General features: G+C 35.4%; 1 protein-coding gene across 9 annotated transcripts in view; it reads left to right on the forward strand.

Annotated features, from left to right (window-relative positions):
- Positions 1 to 23,975, forward strand: part of CAMK2D (calcium/calmodulin dependent protein kinase II delta) — a 136,226-nt gene extending 112,251 nt beyond the window's left edge. For 4 of the 9 annotated variants that reach the window (XM_063310624.1, XM_063310625.1, XM_063310626.1 and 1 more), the window contains 4 exons: positions 2,694 to 2,742; positions 16,956 to 17,031; positions 17,967 to 18,061; positions 20,248 to 20,480. In XM_063310624.1, coding sequence (XP_063166694.1) covers positions 2,694 to 2,742; positions 16,956 to 17,031; positions 17,967 to 18,061; positions 20,248 to 20,480 — 453 coding nt within the window. Of the gene's footprint in view, positions 1 to 2,693; positions 2,743 to 16,955; positions 17,032 to 17,966; positions 18,062 to 20,247; positions 20,481 to 20,994; positions 21,426 to 21,851 lie in introns of those variants that run through there. The other 5 variants (XM_063310618.1, XM_063310622.1, XM_063310619.1 and 2 more) reach the window with 3 other exon arrangements.
- Positions 23,976 to 26,185: the final 2,210 nt, after the last annotated feature.

A 26,185-nucleotide genomic window follows, 5' to 3' on the forward strand; every position in this document is an offset into this window, starting at 1 on the left:
CTTGTGTCAGCTGTATGTGTAGGATTGGATTGCATTACATCTCCATTTTCTTTCTGTATAAACTTGGAAAAGGGCTAAGTGACTGTTGAATCCTGAGATAAGCAACTATCATTTTGAAAAAGAAGAAACTAGTTTTAGCCTGTGCTACAGTGTTTTATTCTACAGTGTGATTACCGCTTCATAGTCCAGATATTGAAGAAAGTATCACTATGTACTTTGTCATCAGTATTCTTGTCTGACTTAATTTAATTACTTGTAACTATTCTGTTGCATTTCTGGATAGTAGCTGAGCATTAGTATTAATACTATAACTTTTCTCAAGCACATATCCTAGCTTATTATATATAGATCTGTAGCTCCATCATATTTATTTTATATATATTAGATTTTTATGTTTGCTTTGCTATCACTTGCTCATATACCATATTTTGGCTTTTATATTATATGTAAATAATATGTTTACACTGTATATTTTCACTAATATCAAAAGTTTACTTGACCTCCAAGTCTATATTAGACAAACCATCGTAGATCTTTAACAAGACTAAATTATTTGTCTTCTTTGTATAATTATATAAATGGTTATAAATATGCCCCTCCCACTTCCTGTTAAACAGAACCCAAATGAGTTTCAGTATGGAAGAAAAAAAAATGTAGAGGAAATATTTGTTAAATGTGCATCACTTACCCCCTCCCCCCAATAAAAATAAAACAAAGCCCAACATGATGGGTGAATTCGATGTTACCATGGAGTTGGCTTCAAAGGTGATACATGAAATTTCTTCTGCTTATGTGTGTCTGGGTTTCATAAGCATTTCTAAGAGTATGTTACATAACCAAGCATGATACAACTCTCTCTGTATGTATCATTTTAAACTAGTCAGAGCATGAAGATTTGAATGGATGGACAAATGTTTGGGATGGTGTGGCACTCACTGACACATATGTTGGTGTGCATATATCTTGCTGACAGTACATTAAACTTTCAGACGCTTTCATTTGAATTAGCCTTACAGAAAGAAAGGACACTACCAAGATGTGTTGATGTTATTTGTGATTTATTGTTTTATCCCAAACCATGGGACACCTGAAATCAGTAAACCTTATAAATCTCAAGTGCATAATGTAGTTTTGTAGCTTACCCACATGTACATTTAGGATATGAACAGAAAAAGAGAGCTATCTCCTTTTTAACGTGGTGATGAATCTTAGTTGCCTCAAGTAGTTAAACCAGTAAACATATACAAGTCTATACTTAGTGCAAACTAGTGTTTGATGAGCTATTGTCCTTATCCGGATATAATAATTGTGCTTAATTAAGCATACTTTTATGGGTCTTAATGCCCCGTAATTCTTGGTTTCGTACCCTTATTTCTTAAATGAAGACCTTTTTTGCTTTTATATTTTATTTTTTATTTTTAATCTTACTTATTTTGCTGTTTTGTTTTTTTTCTCTTTTCTTAAGTTTCCACAAACACGTTTGTAAAGTCGTTTTTTAAAAAAATAAGCTAAACTTTTTACTATCTTTGATAGTGTCCTTTTAACTGTGTCAACTAACTATTTTGTTATTTGTAATCCATCAAACCATCAGAGGTACTTGCCTTTTTGATACTAAAGTGGGTTTTTAAAAACTGCTGTCTGAAAAACTAGTAATTTTCAACTGGCAGAGAACAACATGTCTGAAAAGGATAGAGTGAAAGTATCACAAGAAGCAAATATAAACACTGGAAATTTTTTGAGCACATCTGTGTTTTAAGATTTCCCAATAACTACTTTTTTATTGAATATATTATTTTTAAAAAAATTATTGCAACCAAACAGAAAGCTTTATTTATATTTCAGTTATATTTGCACTCCTATATTTTTCAATACTGAAAAGTACAATATTCATAGGAATCCTTGCAAATCAATTGCCCAGACTAAATTTTGCTGTTTCATGATAGCAAATTCTTTTAAATCCTACATCTGTCTCTATAATTTTAGTTGTATCTTTAAGAATGTAAGACCTTTCTATTTTTTTATGCGTGCATGTATGCATACATGCATTGGACTGGAAGCCCATTATACAATATCATGCCTTGAAACTCCCCTTTCTCATATGGCCAGGAGAAGGGGGAATGGCAGGATAAGAACTGCTGCTGTTTAAGATGCACATGCTCAAAAGTCCTTGGGCATGTGGGACTTTTTGGTTATAAAGTACTGTGAATCCTGGCAATAGCCACAGACTGAATCAATGTAAAATCAATGTGAGGTTTTCTGTGTCTGCAGCGTTATTAAGAGATTGTACGTTAGGCTGCATTAATCAGGGCCTATTTCTACATGGACTATTTTGCTCTACATCTTGTATTTGCCAGTCTTAAATGGCTAGTTCTGACAGCCAGTGATCATAATTTTACTATATCTGTATAAAAAGTGTCAAAAGGGTTTAAGAAAGCCAAATCCGCCCATTCTTCACAGTTGTATTTCCTTTTTGTTCCTATGAAGCCCAGCATAGGTCAGTAGGAAATGCATCTCTTTTAATGTTTCTTTCAAATTGGATGATATTTGGCTTACACCAGAAGCAGTCATTCTCTGTGATTATTTGTCTCAGTCTTGCATTCATATTGTCTGCTTCTGGGTTTGCATGATATGTATGTACAAAGCAGAAGTTAAGAGTGTGGGATCATTTAATGAATTACTCTTGTAATCAATAGGAATCAACAGAGAGTTCCAACACAACCATTGAAGATGAAGATGTAAAAGGTATGATATGAAGAGATGTTATATCTTATATATAAATGTAAGCTACTCATATTTAGTATCATTTGTTTAATGCACTAAGTATAAAATTTCATTATAAGGAAAATTTTTATTAATTAGAATAAGAGAAGGAGATGAGATACATCAACTCATCTGTCTACATCAGGGTTTCTCAACCAGGATTCTGTGGAACCCTAGGGTTCCGCGAGAGGTCACTAGGGGTTCCCTGGGAGATCACAATTTATTTTAAAAATTATTTAAAATTTGGGCAACTTCACACTAAAGAGGTAGGTTTCATTCTTTATTTTCAGTTTAAGAACACTGTCAATGTGTATATACAGGCCTACACGTGAGAGAAATATAATAATTTTGTAAGTTCTGGCCTATATTTGAGCTTGAATATACAGGGATTCCCCAAGGCCTGAAAAATATTTCAAGGTTCCTCCAGGCTCAAAAAGTTGAGAAGGGCTGTTCTACATAATGGCACTTAAAATCACATCCAGAAGTTAGTCTGCTTTAGAACTTTAGTAACTCCTTTTCCCAGAAGCTGTATGTTGTTTATGCTGTCTTAAGTATTGTCCACCAACCCTGAACTTGAACAACATATGTAAATCAGCATATGTAATGCGGACACCATAAAATAGTTGTGCTATTTCCTCAGATTTCTAGGAATATATTTTTTCCCAGTTTCTTGGTTTCATAAGCTATTAGGTTGATACACTGTCAAAGAAGTAAGATTGTTTCTTATTTAAACAGTAATTTCTTTACCATATACAGTATTTGTAGAAGTGTTCCCATGCCTTCTTCTCTTACCAACTGAGTACGTCCGTATGCATTCAATGCATTTCAACAATGTAATGTTTTGTCTCTGAAAAGCTTGAATTATATAATAAAATCTCAGATAAAATCTGATCACTGGTCATGTGACCTGCCTTCATGTAAGGATGAAGCCCACTGTTTGGGCTGTACATCTGCTAAAGGAAGAGTAAAACCAAATAAATAGAATATATTATTTATAAATTAATGTTGTAGTTATGGTTAGATGTATGACTTGTCCATTCTTTTCCATTTCACACCATGACTTTTCAGTTGAGGTAGGGATAGGGATAGAGACAGGGAGTCTTTGCTTACTGACCACAATTGGGACCAGCAACTCTGTTGTTAAGTTCTGTGGTTGCTAAGTGAAAAATCACATGATTGTGCCAGACCTACAATGTTACTTCCACTTCTGTCGTTAAGTGAATCACTATGGGTCATTAAGCGAGGCATCACATGACTGCAGCTTGCAATTTCACTTCCACTTTCATTAATTCTGCTTGTTGGAAGTCCGTTGTGAAGCTTCGAAATGGTGATCAAGTGACTGTGAGACAATGCAACGGTCATAAATGCATGCCAGTTGCGAAGTGCCCAGATGGTGATCATGGGACACTGCAATGGCCATAAGCACAAGGATTGGGCACAAAGCTTTTTTTTCCCCCAAACATCATAACTTTGAACAGTCGCTAAAAAAGGCAGGCAGTAAGCAAGGACTATCAGATAAAGGTATATGCATAGGTACTGATATAGATACAGATATAGAAATAGAAATATGGAAAAGGCCAGGAAGAAAAAATACGGAGTATTTTTACGAATAGAATCTATTTAGGTGCTAGTGTTTCTTGCTTTCTGGATATTTTTTTAAAATTTTAACTAGTTCTTTTTATTATGATAGCATGCTTCCTAAGGCATGAGTAGGGGACAGTGGCCATTTGGATATTATTAGCATACATCTTTGATCACCTCCCATCAGGGAATGATGGAAATAATAACCTAACAACTTTTAGATAGGCATCAGTTCCTTAGATCAGTTCTTGGGGAATGATCCATCAAAAGTTAAATGGCTGAAGATGACTTTGCCATATAAGTTCAAAAGCAGATTTTTCCAGATAGAGCACTCTCTTGTAAATACTGTAGGAAAAGAAAAGAAGGCTTTCCCATATTTATAACAACCTCAAAGGTTGATTTTCATTTTAAAAAATGCCTAAATGCTAAGGGTACTGTACCTAACCGCTTTTTATAATGAGTAGTTTCAGTACAAGATTTTTTTCAACAGTGCTGGTTGACAGATAAAGGGCAAGTTGGAAATATTAATGCTTTGGCTATCTTTAGTTAAATGTGTGTTGGAAATTAGGCAGAATAAAAATGTAAAATATTGGGAGCCTTTCAGCATCTTCCTAAGTATAAAAAGATTGTATAACATAAAATAAGTTTTGGTGGATACTATTGCACCAGTTATTTGTTCTGTGAGTCCTGGTTTTAGGATTAGATGCTTTTAAAATTTGTTTGATAAGACTAATTTATATTTTTATGGTAAGACTCTCAATATGATGTAGTGGAATTCATCATTATAGTCAGAAATTTGTAAGAGAAAACAATATAAAATAATAGTTTGGGACAAAATTTAATAGTAAAGAACTGGATTAGCTGCAGCAGATTTGGGTTCTCTTATTCTTACACAAGATACTTTAATGCACTTTTATCAAATCTCTCTTTCCCCTTCATCATAGTAAACTCGAGCATATTAGACTTCATATATATGGAAACCACTAGATCAAGTTATTAACTGTGGATAATCAATCTCAGAAAAGTTGTTTGCCCAATTACTTGAGTTTTACATAATTAGCATCACAAAGAAGTCCTACTTAGACTGGGATTCTTAGGAAGGCAAATTCTTCACCAGCAATTCTTCACCAGCAATCTAAAGGCAATATATTCTAATTTTTGCATGGCCTTTCTCCAAGTATGCAGAGTTTATGCATCTTTGAAAATTAAACTGGGAATTATTACTAAAACTTGTAGTTCTTAAAATTCATAATCTGAGGTTGCCTCATTAGAATACATACAGTATATAGGTAGACTCCCTTGGTTTATTAATTGTATTTATATGCTTAGCAAGTGCTTAATGAATGAAATCCATATTCCTTATTTAGAGGTTCATATACTAATTTATGTTAATTATAGCTGGACAAGAATGTTATAAACAGACAATGTATACTGAACTTGGTTCTTGTGATAATTATTTATCTTTGTAATATATGTATATCATTATGGGAATTTAAAAATATCTTCTATCTCTTCTGCTATGTAAATAGAGACCAACTGTGATATATCCATTTCTTTTTTTATTAGAGTTCTTATTTGTGTTGCAATGATCTATTTTCAGTTGTTGTGTGTAAATTATTACTTTGGGTGTTTTTTTTCCTGGCCCTCCTTTGTTTTCCTTATATCTCCATGCCAACCCCCAATACATTTCTCAAAAAGGAGAGTCACATGTAGATGTCCTGTTCTATTCACCATTCCTCTGCTCCCCTTACTGTTTCATTTTACTGATCAACATATTTTGGGATCCTGGTAGCTACTCCTACTATCAGTATCTCCTGACAATTCTCATTATACTTCTATAGCATCATCTTTGTTCAATTGTTGTGTTTCTTTTCATCAATTCAGTAGCACAATCCAAGAAATTGACAAATTCACAGAATATTGCATGAATCTGGGCCCTCTCAGTCCACTCCTTCCTCTCTTTTGTATAAATTGAGAGATGCAAACAGTTCATTTAATTTCTTCCCATTCCCAGTTGTAATTAAGATAGTAGTCATTTAAAAATAGTTTATAGAGGTGGAGTGAAAATAGGCACTTACTATAATTTGAAGGCTTGGTGCTTCTCTGATGATGATGGTGAATATATTTTTTTCTTATTTCTGTGATTTCATAATGGACTGGGACTAATACAGTATGTGAAAGAGGAAACCTAAAGAAATAATTTTTCCCTGCAAAGTTAATTGAATTTAAATTTTATTATGTTGATAGTAAACCATGAAACTTTTTTCTTGTAATCTGGTGTTGTATATGTACATATATCAGTAGATAGTTAAGGAGTAGAGAGTTAAAGAGGAGGGGGGGGGGTTTGGCTGACATAGTTGCATATATGATTTTGTCCTCTCTTACTGAGCCTACTGAATAAAAGCTAGTACCAATCAAGGGACGTTCTCCTGGGTAAATCCCATTGGATGAATTGGAGCATTCCCATGCTTTTATCATGCTTACAGTTACTTGAGCTTCCAGAAAAAAAAAATTGGTTATCAGGCCATTGGGCAGAAATTGTAAGCCACTGTTTGATCATATATATTATGCAAGCATTCATGTTTTGATTTGATTTGATTTGATTTGTTTTAAGCATCTTACTTGGTATTTCATGTGCTATACGTAGTGTTAGCTGAAGCTTGAGATTTCTGTGCCTATTTCTTGAAAAAAACTAATCTTGATAAGCATTTCAGGAATAAAGAGAAGTGAGTGAAGAGAAGAGGAGACCATCTAGTCTTTGAACTGCTTGGGATGATGAATTTGTTTCTATCATTCACAGCCTGTTATTTGTTTACAACAAAACCCAAGCAATAAGCATTTGTTATTAAATCATATTGCCATGTAGTTAAGAAATTTAGTGGGTTGGAATAATCAGGTATTTTACTCATTTATTTGTTAGATTTTTTTTTTTGTCTTTCATCTGGAAGCCCAAGGCAGAATATATAACATTTTTTCCTCCATTTTTTCATACAACTACAAACTTGTAGGTTGGGATATTGACTGGCCCAATGAAATAGCAAGGCTGAAGGTGGAGTTGAACCTGAGGCTACCAGATCCTCATGCAGCACCTTCACTCTGCCACCATGCTCAGTCAGCTACATTATATATATCATTACTTTTCCCCCGGAAAACATTCTGGGGGTTGTAGTTGGATGAACATGCTGAAAAAAACCTCCTTGCCCTGGTTGTCTGACAAGAGGAAGAAATTGGATTAAGCCATGAATATACAATTGCCCAGTATGTATGGTATAACAACAATATTTAAAATGCTTAAATTTACATAAATATTTGTATTTAGTCATTAGGAATTTTTTTTGTTATTGTTAGACTAGTTTGCTCATTGGTTTCCATTACTGAAACCTAAAAAAAAGTCACCCCCATATTAGTTGATTGTACATGAATGCTTTGATAGACAGCTTAACTGAACTGCCCTTCATGTTATCTGAATCAGGTTAGGTATTTTGCAGACCTACAGTAGCCTTGGCATCGTGTATTTTTGTTCAGATTTTAGAATCGTGTGATGGCTGCAAAGAATTAGAATTTATAGATGGATATGAAAAATAAGAGAGTTCCTTAGGTGAAAATCCCAAAAAGTAAGATCTTAATGACAGGTGACTATGCTGTAAAATTGGAACATTCAGTAGTTATGCTACAACCAAACGGTAATAAGCACTTTTTAAAAACATAATTTGGTATACATGCTCTTATATTTAAATAAAACATATTTTCTTTTAAATAGAGAACCTGCATGAAATCTATGAACCCTCACTTTGCATATCTGCAGAAAAGTTCTCCTGCCCAAATTCCATCAAAATAAACACAAACCTTGGTAGAGCACAAATACATGGCTTCCATCCATTTTGGAGTGGCCTGGACAAAAAAGTGTTCTGACAGGCCTAATGTAAACCAGTGTAGATGCTAAATATATGTCCATATACATGGTTATTTTGTATTAGTAGTATGAGTGCAGATACTTCATTCAAACAGGGTATTTTGAGATTGATGAGTGTCCCCTTTTAAGAGACTACCTGGAAGTTCTCTGTACCCCTGACTATTTTCACAAAGTAATCTTTAATTCAGGAGACGCATCCCACTTGCGTGCTGACCTAAAGCAGTCCACAAAGAGAACTCTCCCACCATATGAATATATGTCAAAAATAAAAAATGAAAGCACAAATAGTTGGATAAAGATGGCCATAAGCCTGCAAACAATAAAGCCTGCAGCCCAGAATTAAAACAAAACTTGGTAAGTGAGTGGGGAAAATGCATTAGTTTTCATAGTTTAATGCATTATGAAGCATAATAGAGGTTCTGTGTTGAATGTTAATCTCTGCTACAACCTCAGAAATTTTTGCGGGCAGGAAAATGTTAAGCATTCTAAATGAGAGTGTGTCGATACCAATTTATATACATAGCAAGTGCTTAATGAATGAAATCCATATTCTTTATTTAGAGGTCCATTTACTAATTTATATTAATTATAGCTGGACCAGAATGTTATAAACAGACACGGTATAATGACCTTGTATCTTGTGATAAAATTAAATTAATATTCTTTTTGAGTGAGATGGGTGATGACTAAATTTGAAATATAAATAAATGTGTTCAAGAAAGTTACATAGCATTCCCTAGCTTTGCAAACCGAAAGCATCTCATTCCTACAGTGTATAGAAAACATTAATATGTGACTGTTTTCTATTAGATAGATATTGCAGCCCTTTTCTTTTCTAGATGGTGTTGTTGATTCCGAAAACATCTCTGAAAAGGATGGGGGTAATGAAGAGCATAACTGCTCTACACAGCATCCATAACCAAACCTTGGACACAGAGGGAGAGTGAAACCTCCCCCAGGAAAGCAGGTCTGTGTCTTGCTTATCTGGAAATAACTGAGGTGTGCCACACTTCCCAGGGATAAGAAAAAAAAATATTGCAAGAGGTTCAAATGTAGGATTATTTATTTATTAGATTTATAGCCTAGCTTTCCTCGAAGAGCTCAAGGTGCCATACATAAAATCCCTTCCTCCACGGTTCCACACGAAAAGTACCCTGTGAATTGGTTCAGGCTAAGAGATAGCAAGAGATCCAGAGTCACTCAGTGAGCTTTTATGACTGTGGATACATTGGGTAGACAACAGAATTCCAATCTCTGTTTTAAATCTTAATTAAACTTCTTAATCCTCCCATTAACTTCTTGATTTCTCTCTTCCCCACAAAAAGGAAAGTCTTATATTGTACTGGGAAAGAAAGAAAAGGAATGATTCGAGTCTCTCTATGACTTTGAATCCCTCGTGGTGCATCTTTTTCCATTGGGGCTGCAAGCCCCAAGATTTCTAGAAAGGAATAACTCACAGGATGTCCTTTCCCACCTTCTTACTTTCCACTGTGTTTTTCTCAGAGTAAGGAATTCTTTGTTGGTAAGATGGAGGGAAATGGCAGAAAAGAAAGAGAGCAGAAGAGCTGCAATGCGGGGCTTGAGCTGAGTTTATTTTTTCAGGAACATATTCTCTTTTTTCTGTTTTAGAACACACCCATCCTTAGTGTATTAAAGTTTTGGACATGAAGTTGCAAAAGAAAAGATTTTTTTTTAAATTATCAATATTAATCAGTTAAAAAGTATTTAAAAATGACTGGTTGATCCCAGACTATAAGCATTCCCAGAAATCCACATACTACAATCTCTCACTCAGTATCAGTATTTTAAAGACAGTGGTAAAAAATTGTTTTTGCACTGCCAGTTAGCAATTTTATTGCTATTCACTGAGTCTAGAATAGGGTTTCTCAACCAGGGTTCCATGGAACCATAAGGTTCCACAAGAGGTCACTAGGAGTTCCCTGGGAGATCATGATTTATTTAAAAAATTGTTTCAAATCCAGGCAACTTTACATTAAAGAGGTAAGTTTCATTCTTTATTTTTAGTTTAAGAACACTGTTCATGCATATATACAGGCCTACACATGAAACGAATATAATAATTTTGTAATTTCTGGCCTATACCTGAATGTGCAGGCCCTGAGGCCTGAAAAATATTTCAAAGGTTCCTCCAGGGTCAAAAGGTTGAGAAAGGCTGGTCTAGAACATGAGGGAGTAGACTGTCTTGATATCTTTGGCTTCTCCAAAGTCAAGACATCTAGTCTTGGCTGTTGCACTTGGCCTAGGGTATGTTGATCAGACTGTTCTGAAGTTGATACTTAATAAAAAGTCTCCCTTTTTCCACAACTGTGATCCCATATCTGTAACCAATATTCACACCAAATGCAGAAATAGGATTTACATATTTGGGAAACAGTAATTATTTATCTACCTGAGGCAAGCTGCCATATATTCTAACATGACTAAACTGTTACAGTTGAAGAGATACCCATATCCATTAGTATATTTGGATAGAAGATATACAGTAACTTTATTGGTTTTCATTTTAGGGAATGAAGTGTTCGAATTTTCACTAAGCGTGCATTGAATCTCAGGAGGATCTTTGCTTCTTAGGAAATTGAAGAAAGAATCAGCTATCTTAATACTCTTGCCAGATCATTACTGAATGAATTGCTTGAAGCTCCACAAATTTGAAAGCCAGATCACTGTACAGAGGACTGTTTATACTGTTTAAGAACAACATAAAATTGTTCACATGTGTTAAAAAGTGTCCCTGCCTTCCTTTTGTAGTATGCAATGTCAGAATAATCTATTTTTCAAAGTGAAATATTTCTCACTTGTTTTTTCTGTGTGAAATTCATACACTGTTTTACAAGTAATCAAATTATAGCCTTAGTGCAATTAACATGAAGTCAACTTTCAACCAAATATGTGGTATGAAAATAGCCTATCATATCCACCTACAACTGTCCAAAGTTACTTTATGGAAACAATTATCCAGCACATTTAGAGATGTTACGTTGCAGATAGATGGCCTAGATTGCAACTCTCATGGAGTCCATATATGAGAAGAAAGAGCTTATGCTGTAGTAAATTTACCCTGCATCCTCAGGCTCATATATGCCTGCATACTGTGGTTTCTCTTCAGATGCATATGCATATGGAGACTCTTTTATGTCTTGAATTAAAACATACCACTCCCCAATACAGTCCATCCTCATCATTTTAGAAGACTATCTCCAGGGTCATATGGCTATAAGCATCAAGAGATAATTGAGCTTGAAATTCTTGAAAATTATTTGTAAGATCCAGTGAGCAAATTGCTAGGAATATTCTCTTTGAGTCCTCGCTGAATATTATAGTAAACTCATTTACTGAGGGCTTCGTTTTGTTCTCATTTCTGATACAAGTTGAAGTCTCTGGTTCATTTGTGTTGACTGACAAGAATGCTCCTCTGTCATCATTAGTTACCACCATATGCATATAGATATAGGCAGATCATTCCTACCGCTGTACAACTGAATTAGTTGTACACACTGGATAGAACAAGGGAATTTAGACTTCATCTGAAATTAGGAAACGAATTGCTCCCATTGGAATCAATGAGTCTGAAACCTATGCTGAAGCAGGCTTGTGGAAGAAAAAACTTGAAGCTGCCAAAGTGAGTTTTCCTTTCTTACGGTTTTGTGTCCCTTGGGACTTTAAGAAAGTAGAGGATCACATTTGTACTGCAGAGAAATAAAAAGAAAAACTTCAAAGTCACACAGGGTGGGTGTCGATGAAAAAGAGAAAGGGAGTTGACTTGGAGAACTGGAAAAGCAAGTCATGCATGAAGGAGGTGAAACTGAATGTAAACATATGGTGGAGTGAGCAGTGAGACACTGACACAGGTAAAGTGAGAAGTAGCAGAGCCTAACAGCCACACAAGCATTCTAAGATGTAGGCCAGCTACAGCCAGCCAGCAGCTGGTAATTATTTCCCACCCACCCCCACCTCAATAAACCTGATAAGAACTAAGAAGCAATTCAGAAAAAGGTAGCAATTATCAGGCAACCTCAAACTGCAGCAGGACCTACTGAAGTATGGGAGCTAGGAAGTGGGAAAATGCATGGATGCAAGGAATAGGATTCTCAGTCCTTAAAGGAGAGAACTAGAGAAAGAACTATGCTGTGGCAGTTAAGAAAGTGAAAAAAGGAAATATGTAACCTTGTTGAGTACTGTAAATGATATCCTTGTTGCTCATTATATATACTTGTGGATAAGCCGAGAGTCTTAGGTGCCAAAATACACCAAAAGCATGGGGTTCAACTTATGCGCGGATGGGCTTATCCATGATTATATGCAGTAGGTTTTTCCCTCAGTTTTTTAAAAAATACTCATATATACCATATATACTTGCAGAAAGCCCATCTGCACTCCATTTTTTTAACCAAAATACCATGAAAAATGCACCATTTACGGATAAACCAATTGTGAAAATTAAAACATGAAAATTTTGAGGGTCGGTTAGTCGGCGAGTGGCACATTTTTCATGATACTTTGGTTGAAAAGTCGAGGGTCAGTTTATCTGCAGATGGGCTTTCTGCGAGTATATATGGTAGTATTAAGTACAGATAGGTAAAATAGTATATAATAGGCTTAATACACTAGGAGCGTGTAGTTTGCATAATGAACCTACGTTTTGCAAATACAAGAGAATACTCAGCCTCCTGGTCTATGGTTTGTACCATACCTTAAGTCAGAAGTTCCCAAACTCTCGGTTCACGGTGCTCTTTGTGACTCAGTAATTTTCACAATGCTCCTATGCCAAAACTGAACTACCTCAAATTTGTTGTTCATGTGGTGTCTGACAGATGTCGAATATTGTGTTTCCCTCAAAAAGTTAAAATCTCCCATGGTGCCCTGTGAGTTCACTACAGTGCCCTGGGGCATTGCAGTTTACAGTCTGGGAACTACAACCTTAAGTGTAACTCTGACACAAGTCTTCAGAAGTGGGTAGGGGGGGATGACTTGACAATGTCATTAACACTTTCTGTACAAATATAAAGGGTACAGATACATTGAGACAAATTCCCAAAAGGATGCAGCTTACTTAATAAGCTAAGGTACAGTTTGGCATTACCAAGAAAATTTGTGATGTCATAATGGAAATAAAACCTCGTGAATCTGAGCAACATCAAAGATCAGTGGTATTATCGGCAGAAGTAAGAAAAGCAGTTGGATTCAAGATTAGAAAGGGATAACGAGAGACTGGATTGTTTCAATTTAGAGCTTTACATTTAAACGTTGAGAAAATACCTTTCAACTAGAAGAGACCAATAAAGTTTAAAAAATACCCAACACATGGCACATTTTGCATTGCCTTACCATGGCCTTCTGTTTGGATTGGACAGCTATAATACCTAAGTTTTCTCATGCTTGGGGATTTTTCTCTGACCCAGTTTTTTTTTTAATCATCATTTTTTGTTATTTTCTAGTATTTCTTGCAGGAAATCTCTATGTAGCTGTCTGTAAAGTCATTCAGTATGAATAATGAGCAGGTAACGCTTGCTTGTATTTTCTTTCAAGTTTTAATTCTTCACAATACTCATAAGACATTTTTTCTATTTGGATGATGAAGAGAACTTCTTCCCACTTACTTTACTGCATTTCATGCTTAGAAGTAGAAAATAAAATTGTTTTGGAATCAGAATTCTTCTATATATTGACTGAGAATAAAAGAAGCTTAACGTCTTGGTCAGCTCTACTTATCCAGCCGGGTTGCAGTTGATACTTTGTAAGTTTGAAAATTGCTTGTGGTTTAATGGATTTTTGTGCCCTTGAGATAGTTTTTGTTTTTCAATCTTAGTTATTAATGATTAAATATACACATTCTTTTTTTTTAAAGCCTCTGGTTATTTTATTTAAATATCTATGTACTATGCCACCAAGTGTATTTCTGCCATTTTTTATTTTTTAAATCCGTTCAATTGTGTCTGTTTCTCAGCAACTGCCTGGACTAGTCCCTGTAGTTTTCTTGGCAAGATTTCAGAAATGGGTTGCCGTTGCCTCCTTTCTAGCTCTAAGAGTGAGTGACTGGCCCAAGGTCACCCAAGCTGGCTTTGTGCCTAAGGTGGGACTAGAACTCACCGTCTCCTGGTTTCTAGCCAGTTGCCTTAACCACTGAACCAAACTGGCTCTCATATCTCTTTCTCTATTTCTGCAATAAAATATTCTAAATGGCTACATAATAAGTATTTTTAAGATGCTGCTGAGAAGATTGTTGACTCTAGGTGGACTTTTGTGGGGGAAAAAGGTATTCTAGAGTTGGGAACGTGTCACAGAAAGCGCTCTCTTTTATGGATAAATTAACTTCTCTTTCAGAAAGAACAGAAAAGATTTCTCTAATGGTCTGAATGCTTAAACAGGTTGATGTAGAAGGAGACACACTTCCATGGGGTCATTAGCTTTTAACATCCACAGTGGTCCAAAATCTGAATATTACACTTTCTGTTTCTTGTTTATGTGTGTGTGTGTGTCATTTGTGTCATTTTGTTTCCATGTGGGGGTTAATGTGGTTATTACTCTGAATACTGTGACTGTTTTGATTGGTTTTAACTTCACTGGATATTTTACTTTTGTTCATATAAAAGCCATCAAGTGTTGTTTGATTGCTGTAGGGTAGAAAAATTACAAATAAATAAGTGAATGATGCATTTTATTCTATGGAAATGTGTTTATCCTGTAGATTCGTGGCATATTATTTCATATATTTTGTGTAAAATATTCTGCAGCTCACAAACTTGCAAAGAATCACATTGTATCCCAAGTTGAAAATATGTATTTGCTCAGAAATCATTATACCATCTTTTCTGCTTTTCCTATAAGTATGCATCCTCAAATTTAAAATGTGGCAGGTCTTGCATCATGGATATTCCTCAGCTCCTGTTAATGTCCTAGATCTTCCAAAATCTCTTCCATTCAGGATCTTTTGTGCAAGTAATTTCAGCAATAGCAAATGCATCCCATGTATTTTTACCCTATGAGTGATTTTTATTGTTTTTAGTAATAGATATTGTTTGGCTCCTACTTTTCTGAGATTCTGATGATTGTTGCTCTCCATGTTAGAGATTGTAATTAGGAAGATTTTAAAAATACATATATTTTCTTGACAGAGCTAAGTGCTTTCATCAAAACATTGATCTATCTTCCTTTGCTTGTTCCAAAATATATTGAATGAGATCTATAAGTTTGCCTGCCTGCTTGCCTTTTCTTCCTGAACAGTTTTGCAGGATAGAGGGGGAAAAATCATCTGAAAACTGAGGAGGAGTGGAAAGTATCAAATTACATTTGAGGAAAATGCACCTTCTCTTGGGAGGGAGAAAACTATCCTTGTGTAGCAAAACTTCTTAGAAATTGCAAAGGGGAATAGTGGTGCTTTCTCCTGCTCTGGAGAAGATGCTATAGTTTGTATGGCATCAGCAGCCAAAACTAATGTACCTGCAGTCAGCTCTCATCTATCTGAATGATTACCAACCAACATTGTTCCAATTTAAATTTAAAAATGCAAAAGATTGCTGTAGTTAAGAGGTCCCATAGAAGAGGGCAAAGATTAAGTTTTGGCAAAGTATTCAAGCAGTCTTGCTCTGCTCAGTGTTTTTATTGGATGGGTGGATGGATGGATATCATGGCTTATATTCACTTAGAGCAGCAATGTGTTTATCATTAAATAAAGTGTGCACAAAAAAATTAAAATGCAAAGGTTTTTCAGCCAGCAACTCCAATAACTCCACCTAGCATAGTGAGAGCAGTTCTGGCCATGGCATACAAAGTTTGGAGTCTGAAATGACTGGACAACAACAGATTAGTAAATGGCAGATTTAGAGCAAAAGCAAGCACAAATGCTATCTAAGAACTAAGCCAGGTGCCAGCAGCCTTTTCACACATGGAGTGCCATTACACAATTGGGAGAAGCAAAAAATGAAATAAGTTCTAAAAATGTCCAAAGCTGCCAGAGGCTCAAGAGATTTGTGTTCAAATAAAAACTTGAATTTCACAAGATTTCACAGTTTCAAAAGATTTCAGTTTTTAAATTTGGAGGTCCGACTGATGTCATTAAGGATGTCAGAGATGACTTGATGCCCCTGGATACTACAGTGCTGATCTCTGAACTATGCTTATGTTAAAATGCATAAGAGTAAACAAGAGGCAATATTGTGGAACCCAAGAAATGGAAAGAGATAAGAGAGGTGGGTATTTTGAGATGGCTAGGTTTCAAAAGATGGCACAAATCCCCACCTTTGAAAATACAAGGAGAATAAAGACAACCTGCAGGGAGTGTCAGAGGAGTATTCTGTCAAATTCATGGGACTCCACAAAGGATTATTCCTATTATGCCCATGCTTCCTTTTACAATCCTCTCTGAATGATTTTGAAGCTACAAAAGTTCACTGGGGGCAGGAAAACGGATAAACCATAGATCTCCAACCACTGCTTCCTATTCATCCAAATAGAAATATGTGTAGAGGTCCATTGCACAAAATTGGCAGCAACTCAACTCTTGGCTGTGTTAACAGCAAAGGATGAAGGGACTGCAGAGGCTGTTTGAATGCATGGCAATCATAATTGATCAGAGAGAGAGAACTCAGTGGTTTAGACTGTCATTCATACAGTCTTTTGTTCCACTGGCTTTCATTTGTTCCATTTAATCTTGTGTCATTTTACTCATGTTTCTTGTCTCCAGCTCGTAAACAAGAGATCATCAAGGTTACTGAGCAGCTCATAGAAGCTATCAATAATGGGGATTTTGAAGCCTACACGTAAGTTGCTTTCCACTCCCTACCCACCTTTCACTCACTTGGATATCAGTACTAATGTTAGACTATATTCAGCAACTGGTTATTATAACCGGAACATGGGTGCAGTCCTCTTGATCATATTGAGAAGAAGGAAGAATTCCTCAAATTGGAGGTGGGGGACCTTTTAGTGGTCAAAGGGTACTGAGGGGTATGATAGGCCAGCTTATGATTCAGGTTTGTATCACAGTTGAGGGCAGAGATTGGATTTTCTGGTTTCAGGGGACAGGTTAAATTCCTGCTTTCTTCTAACTGTGTTAAGTTTCCATATGTTTCCTGCCTCAGAATGGTAGGAAATCACACAACCAGGATTGGGTTAGATGGTATTACACAGTTCAGCATAAACAACTTTCATATGTTTGTTTGTTTAATCTATTTCCAAAAATTAGACATTGAGATATGATCTGTGTAGGATTTATCTCAGCTTCTTTACATCATCAAGAATTAGTACTAAAGGGAAAAGAGAGGGTGGGTAAAAAGTTCATCAGAAGGCACTTGAAAACATTTTCATCTAGCAGCTGCCTAAGTGTTTCATGTTTCAAAAATACATGCATTGATGGGAGATGGAACAGCCACCTGAAGGCATTCCCACGTGAGAACACCTTCAGGTATCAGCAATACCAGAGCTGGCTTTACCTGTAGTGTGCCTTTTTGTTTCTGTGTGAAAGAAGGGGTGGGAAAAGCAGCAGGACAGCTCTGTTTCAAGGCACAACTAGTGCCTGTGGTTCTCCAACAAGGGGATCATAAGAGATGCAGGATTTCAGGAAGGAACTGAGCCCTCATAAGATGTCCTGCAGACTGGATATGGAATGTAGGCTCATCAGATTCAGCCTGTACATGATTTCTTATTCTTGCAGCATAATGTGTACAGGGAGATTTTTTTTCCCCTTCTTCTATAGGAAAATCTGTGATCCTGGTCTTACCTCATTTGAGCCTGAAGCCTTGGGAAATCTTGTAGAGGGGATGGACTTCCACCGGTTTTACTTTGAAAATGGTACGTTATTACGTGATATTTATGTCTTTCAGGCCAAATATTTTAGATTACTATCACAAAGTACAACTCACAGCAACATAAGAAATTCTCAGCTGGATCAGGATCAGACCCCTGCTCCATCTAGTCCAGCAGTATTCTCTCAGTGGCCAACCAACTGCAGAAGGAAGACCACAAGTCTCCTAGCAGATGGCCTTCAGAAGTGGTCACACTGCCATCACAGCTAATAGCCATTGATCCCCATGACTTCCATGAATTGGTCCAACCCTTCTTTAAAGCCAGCAAATTCAAATAATTTAAGGCATTACTTATATTGGGTAGGCAAGATTCCTTTGATCAAGAGCCACAATTAGCTCCCCCAACCAGCTGGATAGTCGCAGGTAGCATCGCTTGAAGGATGACTACATCAGCAGAAGGAATATAGCTTTTTCTTTTGATGGGTTCAGGGCAGAATTAGAAGCATGGGCTCTCAGAGACCTTTCTACTCTCAAAAAGTTTTTATGGTGTGTGGAAATTGCTGGTTGAGGAAAAAATTATTTTACTTAAAACAAGAAAAGACTGCATTTCTAATTATTTCAGAGAATGGTCTGTCTGTGGAAAGAAAATTGAAAATGGGTATGATAGGACTGAGAACAGAATGAAATTTGACCGAATCTAATGCAGAGTTCTTCACATAGGGAGACAAAGTCAAATCTAAAGGTAAAAGACTGGAGGCTACTTGGTGTGCATAAATACGATTATGGTGACTAGCACATGCTACTCAATAAGCGTCTATACTCAGATGATCGAATTGTAATGTAAATGAACAAGCCATTATGATAATTTAATATGTCCAGATAGTATTAGCAAAGATTACATTTTGGTTTGCTTTTATAAAAAATTAAAATATTACTGTCCGTGGTAAATGCAAAGTGAAATGTTACATATCAGCATTCTGAAGCCATTTGTAAACCAAATCATTTAATGCTAACATATATCTGTACATTTTGTATCTGTAGTCTCTCAGCATAGGCCTAACTTCAGGAGAAATTCCTAGCCACATTTTTTCAAAAACTCTATTTTTCTTCCTTAGCACCAAATCTAAGCAGTTAAGTTTTAAAATGGTAGAGCTGCATCAGTATCTTATTAGGGCTTTTTGTTCTTTTCATTCTGAAGGATCTGACTCCTCTTGAAGATTCTGGTACAAGGAACACAGGTTTCATGTTTACTAAGAGAAACACAAATTATTTTACTTGTAAAACAAAAAAGTGAGTGGAGGTTTCACAGTGTTCCTTAAATATCTTATATATTACTTATTAATAAGTTCCTTAAATAAGTTTGTATAAGCCATAGATTATAATTTTAACACTTTAAGATATTCGAATAATGGTTCCATAAAGGTGTTGTAAAACAAACTTCCATGTTTCATGTTTGAAGACAACCCATTGTACAAAGAATGGAAAACCTATGGTTTTGTCAGTGAAAAGCAAACTGGAAACCGCTGTCTCAGTTTTATTGTTCTCCTTGCTCCTTCTGACTGCTAGATCTCCAGTGTTTAGGGGAAAACCCCAGGAATAATACGTTTCAGAATGGTACCAGATGTTTGGAATTTCAAACTTTAGAGCCCTAAAGTTGAAACCTGGTGGGTATCAGGTTACCTGTTCATAAGTGTCCTAGAAAATAAATATTGTATTTTATTTTCTGATAAATTTTAAGTCTACATCAATCTCTCTGAAGCAGGAAAACAAAATCATAAATAAGATGGCAGGAACTGTAGACTCATCCAACCAAGGAATTTAAGGTTTGATGCATATTTCTCATGGTCAGTAATGGCATACTCCACCGCAGGAATAGCCCCTTTCAGGGCATGTGATAAACATTTCTATAGACTGCAGCAGGTGAAAAATAGTTTAAATATTTTTAAAAATGTCACAGGTCCAATTTTGATCCTCACCTAAGGATTAATGTTTTTAACTCCAGCCCCACTATGTAATTAAGATCTCCTGTCCCAATAAGCATACAATGTTGTGTGATATATTCATTGGTGCTTACACTCTGTGAACACAATCCATAGAATGTTAGATGAGTTTATCAGTGATTCCTCAGAATTAATAATTTCTATTTATTTAATCTTAAACATGCCCAGATGATCTGGAGTACAACTGTTTTGTGCATTAAGAGATTTCTATAATACGCCTTTCCCTCCATAGCTTTGTCTAAGAGCAACAAGCCAGTCCACACCATTATCCTGAATCCCCATGTCCACCTGGTAGGGGATGATGCTGCCTGCATTGCGTATATCCGACTGACTCAGTATATGGATGGAAGTGGAATGCCAAAAACAATGCAGTCAGAAGAGACAAGGGTTTGGCACCGCCGTGATGGAAAATGGCAGAATGTTCACTTTCACCGTTCAGGATCACCGACAGTACCTATCAAGTGAGTAATGATTCGTGTCCCCTCACTGCAACTTTTCTGCCTACCTAGCTTTAGACCTTTGTTGCATCATTTCATCCATACTATCTTTTATAGGTGCTACATTTTTCCTCATTCCACATTTCTCTGCCCATTCCAATCACACTCTCACTAACAATCTCTGGGAATCTGAAATTTGAATTTGTTTTACATCACCCAGCATCTGTATCAATTGGGGGAGTATAAAAATATTGCAAATAAAATAAAGCCCCATATTTATATCACCATTTATATGCCTATTATTTTTAAGTAGGATTGTGTCCTAAGCAGCTCACAACATTAAAAAATTAAAATAAATAGACTGTAATAAAATCAGGTATCTGTTCATAGCATGGATAAATAGTCAATACAATTTTGCATAAAATAAATCACACTGAGTCAGTGGCAATTAACAGAATTAGGGACATATTGGATGTAGCCAAGCAGAAAAGATTGCAATACTAATTTCCACTTTGTATCTTTCCTATTATTTATCAAATCAGCTTTGGAAAAGGTGACAGATTGTTTCTTGGAATTTGCTACAATGACTAGTCACAGATGCAACAACAGAACTGAGTTGAGTAGGCTGTTACAGATGAATTTTCTGATATTAATTTGGCTGTGGAAATAACCACAAATTCTTCCTTATTGTGTCAACAAATGAATAAAAATCTGTGGCATCCATCTGTTCCATAGCTTCTGACTATTTAAATGATTTAGCATACCATAACATACAGCCCTTCAAACCAAACCTCCACTTGATATTACCAGAAAGTACCAGAAATAGGAAAGGAGTTTTGTGAGGATCAGAATACCAAGCAGATGAGGCTCAAAGTTATGCTGTGATTTCAGCATGCTATATCTGAGCTTAGGGTGTCCTGATCATAGTACAGTGTGTTCTGCCTTCTATTGGATGACCTTCATGTTCATTCCTTGCTTAATGAATAATATTCTGGAAGACCTAGCCTCTTTTCACATGTTTCTAGTCTCCATTATAGTCAGGAAGTGGTGGGATTATAATTCTGTAATGCTGATAATAGAAAACACCACACCAAAACCAATAGAATTGAATTGTATGTCTGAATATGGTGTAGATTATTACTGAACTCTGTCATAGCAGCAAGATACAAAAAAATAATCCTCTTGTACAAACTTACATCAGTTTTCTCTTAATTTAAAAAATAATGAATATAAGTGTTTTTGAATTTAAAAAAATAGTTATGAAATTTGATTTAATGAACAATAAAATAATTCAGTTTCTTTGGAAATTACTCCAAGATTTAGCACAAAATAATTAATGTTCCTTTCATTCCCTCCTTCCTTTTTTTTTTTCCTTTTTCTCTCTCTCTTTGTCTTTTAGCTAAATGTCAGCGCCGCCCACGTTGTGTCCTCCGCACTCCGCACTTGGTTGGCTCCTTCTGAGCCATCCCGTTGCCCTCTTCATGCATGTTCTCTGAGTGCATGAAGCTGTGAAGTTTCTTCAAGTGATACGTTTATGATTGCATCATTTTGTTGTATATTCCATTGGTACCTTTTGTTTACACTTCATTAAAGGAGATGTTCCATGGCAATTAGAAATAGAGGTACAGGGAGAAAGTGTAAAGGGAAAAATTGAAATGCAAGAGTATATTCAGACTATACATCTCATGCAAAAATATGAATATCATCTGCATGTGCACCCTATAAAAACAAAGGTTAAAAAGAATTAACTTCGTTTTAATTTTTATTAATTTCTGAGTTATTTGTTTTTAAAGGTTGTTGCCTAACCCTTTCGTCATAGAAGGATTAATGAAATTCCTACTAACATCATCTTTAATGTAGGATATATGGCAGACATAGTGACTTAGACCAAAGCATTTCTATAGGTTTGAGGTCTTAAGAAGTTGCCTTTGCTGGATTCACTGTGTATAAACTGGAAAAAAGGCAAAATTTGCAGCTTTGACTTCAGCAAGAATGTTCAGTCACGGTGGTCATTTGGTCAGCAAATGTAACAGCAAATTGTTTTCTTTCTTTTCTAATTGCTTATTTAGTGTCATTTTAGGAAAAAAAAGAATTAACATTTGTAGCTTTCAGAAGCCAAGCAGTGAACAGATTCAATATAGTTTCTGGTGATATAGTTTATGGGTAAAATAAAACTTTTTTTTAATCATTTTTTGGATGTACAGTACATTTATTAAAGCAAGATGTAGATGATTTTTTTAACTGATATTCTAATAAGATGTGTAGCAATCTAGAACAATTAGGTCTTAAAAGCTTAGTATCAGGAGATGTCTAAATTTTCTTTGTATCAATTTATTACCAGGAAACACCTGTTTTCTAATAATGTTGTCAAATTTAATAGTAACAATTTTATCCATTTTTTCATGGCTTATTGACAGCCTTGAAAGTATGAAATAAAACAATAATTGTAGCTTTATTAATTTCTCCCTTTTCCCACATGTCAAATGTCCCTCAAATGTCTATTGCTGCATTTATACCTGCAAAACAAGCAGGCAAATATCTTCACTGTCAGTTTAAAACACATTACTTGGATAATGTTTGTTTGCTTTTCTTGTATAAATATGAAATTGTATTTCCAAAAGCATTGCTCCTTCTATTTCAGTTTTTTAAAATTGTATTAGTACTTTTCTTTCTTGTTAAAGTCTTTTTCTTTCATTAAGTAGGGCAACCGATTTTCTGTAACGTGTATAGCGCATGACATTTTAAATAATGTTCTTTTTGGTAAGTAAAAATTTACAACTTATAACAGCTTGAAAATTTTTAAAGCAGAGGGGAAGAAAAGTCCCAATTTGTATAACTTTCATCTCTCTATACTGATTATTAATCAAAAGTGGATCTTATTCTTTATACCTTGATGTTGTAAACATTATGTTAGAGAAATGTAAGCTTCTCTGGTGATAGTTATTACATACTTTCAACCCACAGAATTATTTAGAACAATCATCAGTAAATGTCTCAAGCCATATAAATCTGCTAGAGGGATCTGTGAAAAGATAATGGCCTCATGCATAATTTTTTATTAATAAATTCCTTCTTTTGTGAAGCAGCTTTAGGTGGCATTAGTGTATTTTTATGTTATGAAATATGGCATAGGATATTTTTACTCTTTTACCATAGCATGCTATAATGCCATATTATTCTAGATCATCTGTCTTCCACACTGAGATGTCAGAAATACAGTGTGAGTTAGTTCTTTATACTCCACCTGAATTATTCATCTAATTCTTTGCCATTTTAATACACTGCAGTTTACTGTGAGACACAGTGTGTAGGTATTTGTGTTGTATACATATATATGTCTTTCTGTGTGTGTACACACATATATATGTATATACATATATATGTACATATATATGTGTGTGTGTCTATATATTTATATATATATATATATATATTGATATATAGATTAATACATATCTCCTGCCACAATGGTAAAGAACTGACAGATATATTTAAGAATTAATAAATTTGTGATTTATGCTGACATTTGATGTTTCATTGTTTTCCTTTGAAATTGCGGGCCTCATCATTTCTTACCTTCCATTTACTACCAAAATGACCATTATCATAAAGGGCTGCATATATTAGGACTATGCAAGGTGCTTCGAATTCAAAATATTTTGACATTGAGATAGTTCTTTCAAATCTAAAACAAGATATTCCATCTTCCTAGAAAAGTTCCTACGCTGTTCCATCCATTCCAGAAATGCTTTGAGCACCACTGCTGAATGTTACAAAAATATCTGCGGTGGTACTCCAGTTGTGGACAAAGAATCCATGTCATAGATGATTAAAAAAAAAAACCACCACCACCTTTATTCATTTCAGATAGCTGGTCTTAGTAGTGCTTGTTATTTCGTTAATTATATTGTATGGTATGGTATCATCCAGTGGGCTGTCATCTAGTGCTATTCCAAGGGTTGGTTTCAGAACACCCTAGATCCATTCAGTAAGGCTTTTTGCTTTACATTAATTATTCTGCATACTTTACTTTATGATTGGCTTGTATTGGGGTTAATTTTGCATGATACACGCCAGTAATTTATTTCAGTGCTGCAAAAATATCTGTAACTGCACTAACCTATTCAGATCTCGAGTCAGTTGCCTGCAAGACAAGTAGCCACACTGAGGCAGATACAGCCATACCAAAAGCTAATGAAAGCCAGCTTTCTGTAATATTTTAATTGAAGAGGTTGTGCTATTTTTTTTAAAAAGGATTTAATTTATCACATGAATTGTTTCAGTTTACCCATCAATTATGTTTGGTACTTTAATTTTATGTTTCAAATAGTGGGTGTTTGGGGGGAACCACGCAGTTTGCTTTGAGAAGTTAGATAAAGGCCTCCACTTAATTTACTGTATTTTTCAGTTTTCAGTGGGGTATAGTGGTTGAAGTGTTGAACCAGAACTGGTTCAGGTTCAAGTTCATCCTGAGCCATGAAAACTTACTAGATTACCTACGATTAAAATAAATAAATCGCACTGTGCTTTTTTAAAAACTGCTTTTAGATCCTTTCCAAGGAAACAATGGAGTTTTTCCAGAGTATGACCTGTGGATCCTACAAAGGCTGGTCGATTTGATTTGATTTGATTCTTGATTTGATTTATACCCGTCACAATAAAAAAATACTCCTGGTGGTTTACTATTCATCCATCAAAATACAATAAAATGTCCATGGTATAATCTTAGACTGAACTTGGCTGGATGCAGTACATGCAATCTGATCTTTGGATTTTTCTCCAAGTGGAAGTGATCAGGTTCCTACATGCTGGTGCACATCATTTATAAGATCATTTACTACAGTGCCTGCTTTTATATACAGCAATGGCAGAATTATTTATTTTTATTCCCACATTCAGCATCAATAAATTAATTGTAATATATCCATCTGTTTTTCATTCAGTTTTCCCTCCTTTGCTGGCAGTCATCTGGATCCTCTCTCTGGCTCTTGTTGTAGCTTGTCAAATGAATAATACCTTGCTCTCTCTTCAGAATTTATGGAGAACTTCTGCAAACACTTCATATCAAAACATTAAGCACTTGTAATGGGTGGCATTCAGCTTATGGCTGACACTAGTGTGGAAATAACAACTTACCAGAAGGATCAGATTTGAGGAAAATAAAGAGAATCAGTGCAGGATTGCTTATGCTTAAATTGATTGTCAGTGTCATATTTTCCATTACAAATCTATATTCAGTTTTCCTTTTGCCAGATAAACATGTTCTAAACATGTTTATATCAATTTGTTATATAATATTTGACTTGTCCATCAACAGGAAGACCTAATATCAAAAGAGAATGATAGTGACATTTGGGGTTTGGTTTTGTTTAATTCCTGGTTATCTCCAGAAGCTGAATCGTGTAATATTGAAGAAAGCCTTTTTCCCATGTCGCCGTTCCACTTCCCTTCAGGGGAAATATGTAGAATAAATGAATATACATGATCCTATGCCAGACCACAGGCTGATGAAGAGTGTAATTCACCGTTGCTCTTATTTTAGTGTCGCTTGGTTGATGTGATTAAAAAAAACATTCTCAGCTGGATATTGAATATGCTCAAAATTTAATCAGTAGAAACAAATGTTTTATGTCTTAGTTTGATTTTAAATTTTAAAGGGATGTTCTTTCAAAGTCTCTTCTCCCTAGGATGCTACACATTCTGCCAAACAATGATGGGGAAGTTTCAGCCTCT

The sequence above is a fragment of the Candoia aspera genome, chromosome 8 (genome assembly GCF_035149785.1).
Source record: "Candoia aspera isolate rCanAsp1 chromosome 8, rCanAsp1.hap2, whole genome shotgun sequence".
NCBI lineage: Eukaryota > Metazoa > Chordata > Lepidosauria > Squamata > Boidae > Candoia > Candoia aspera.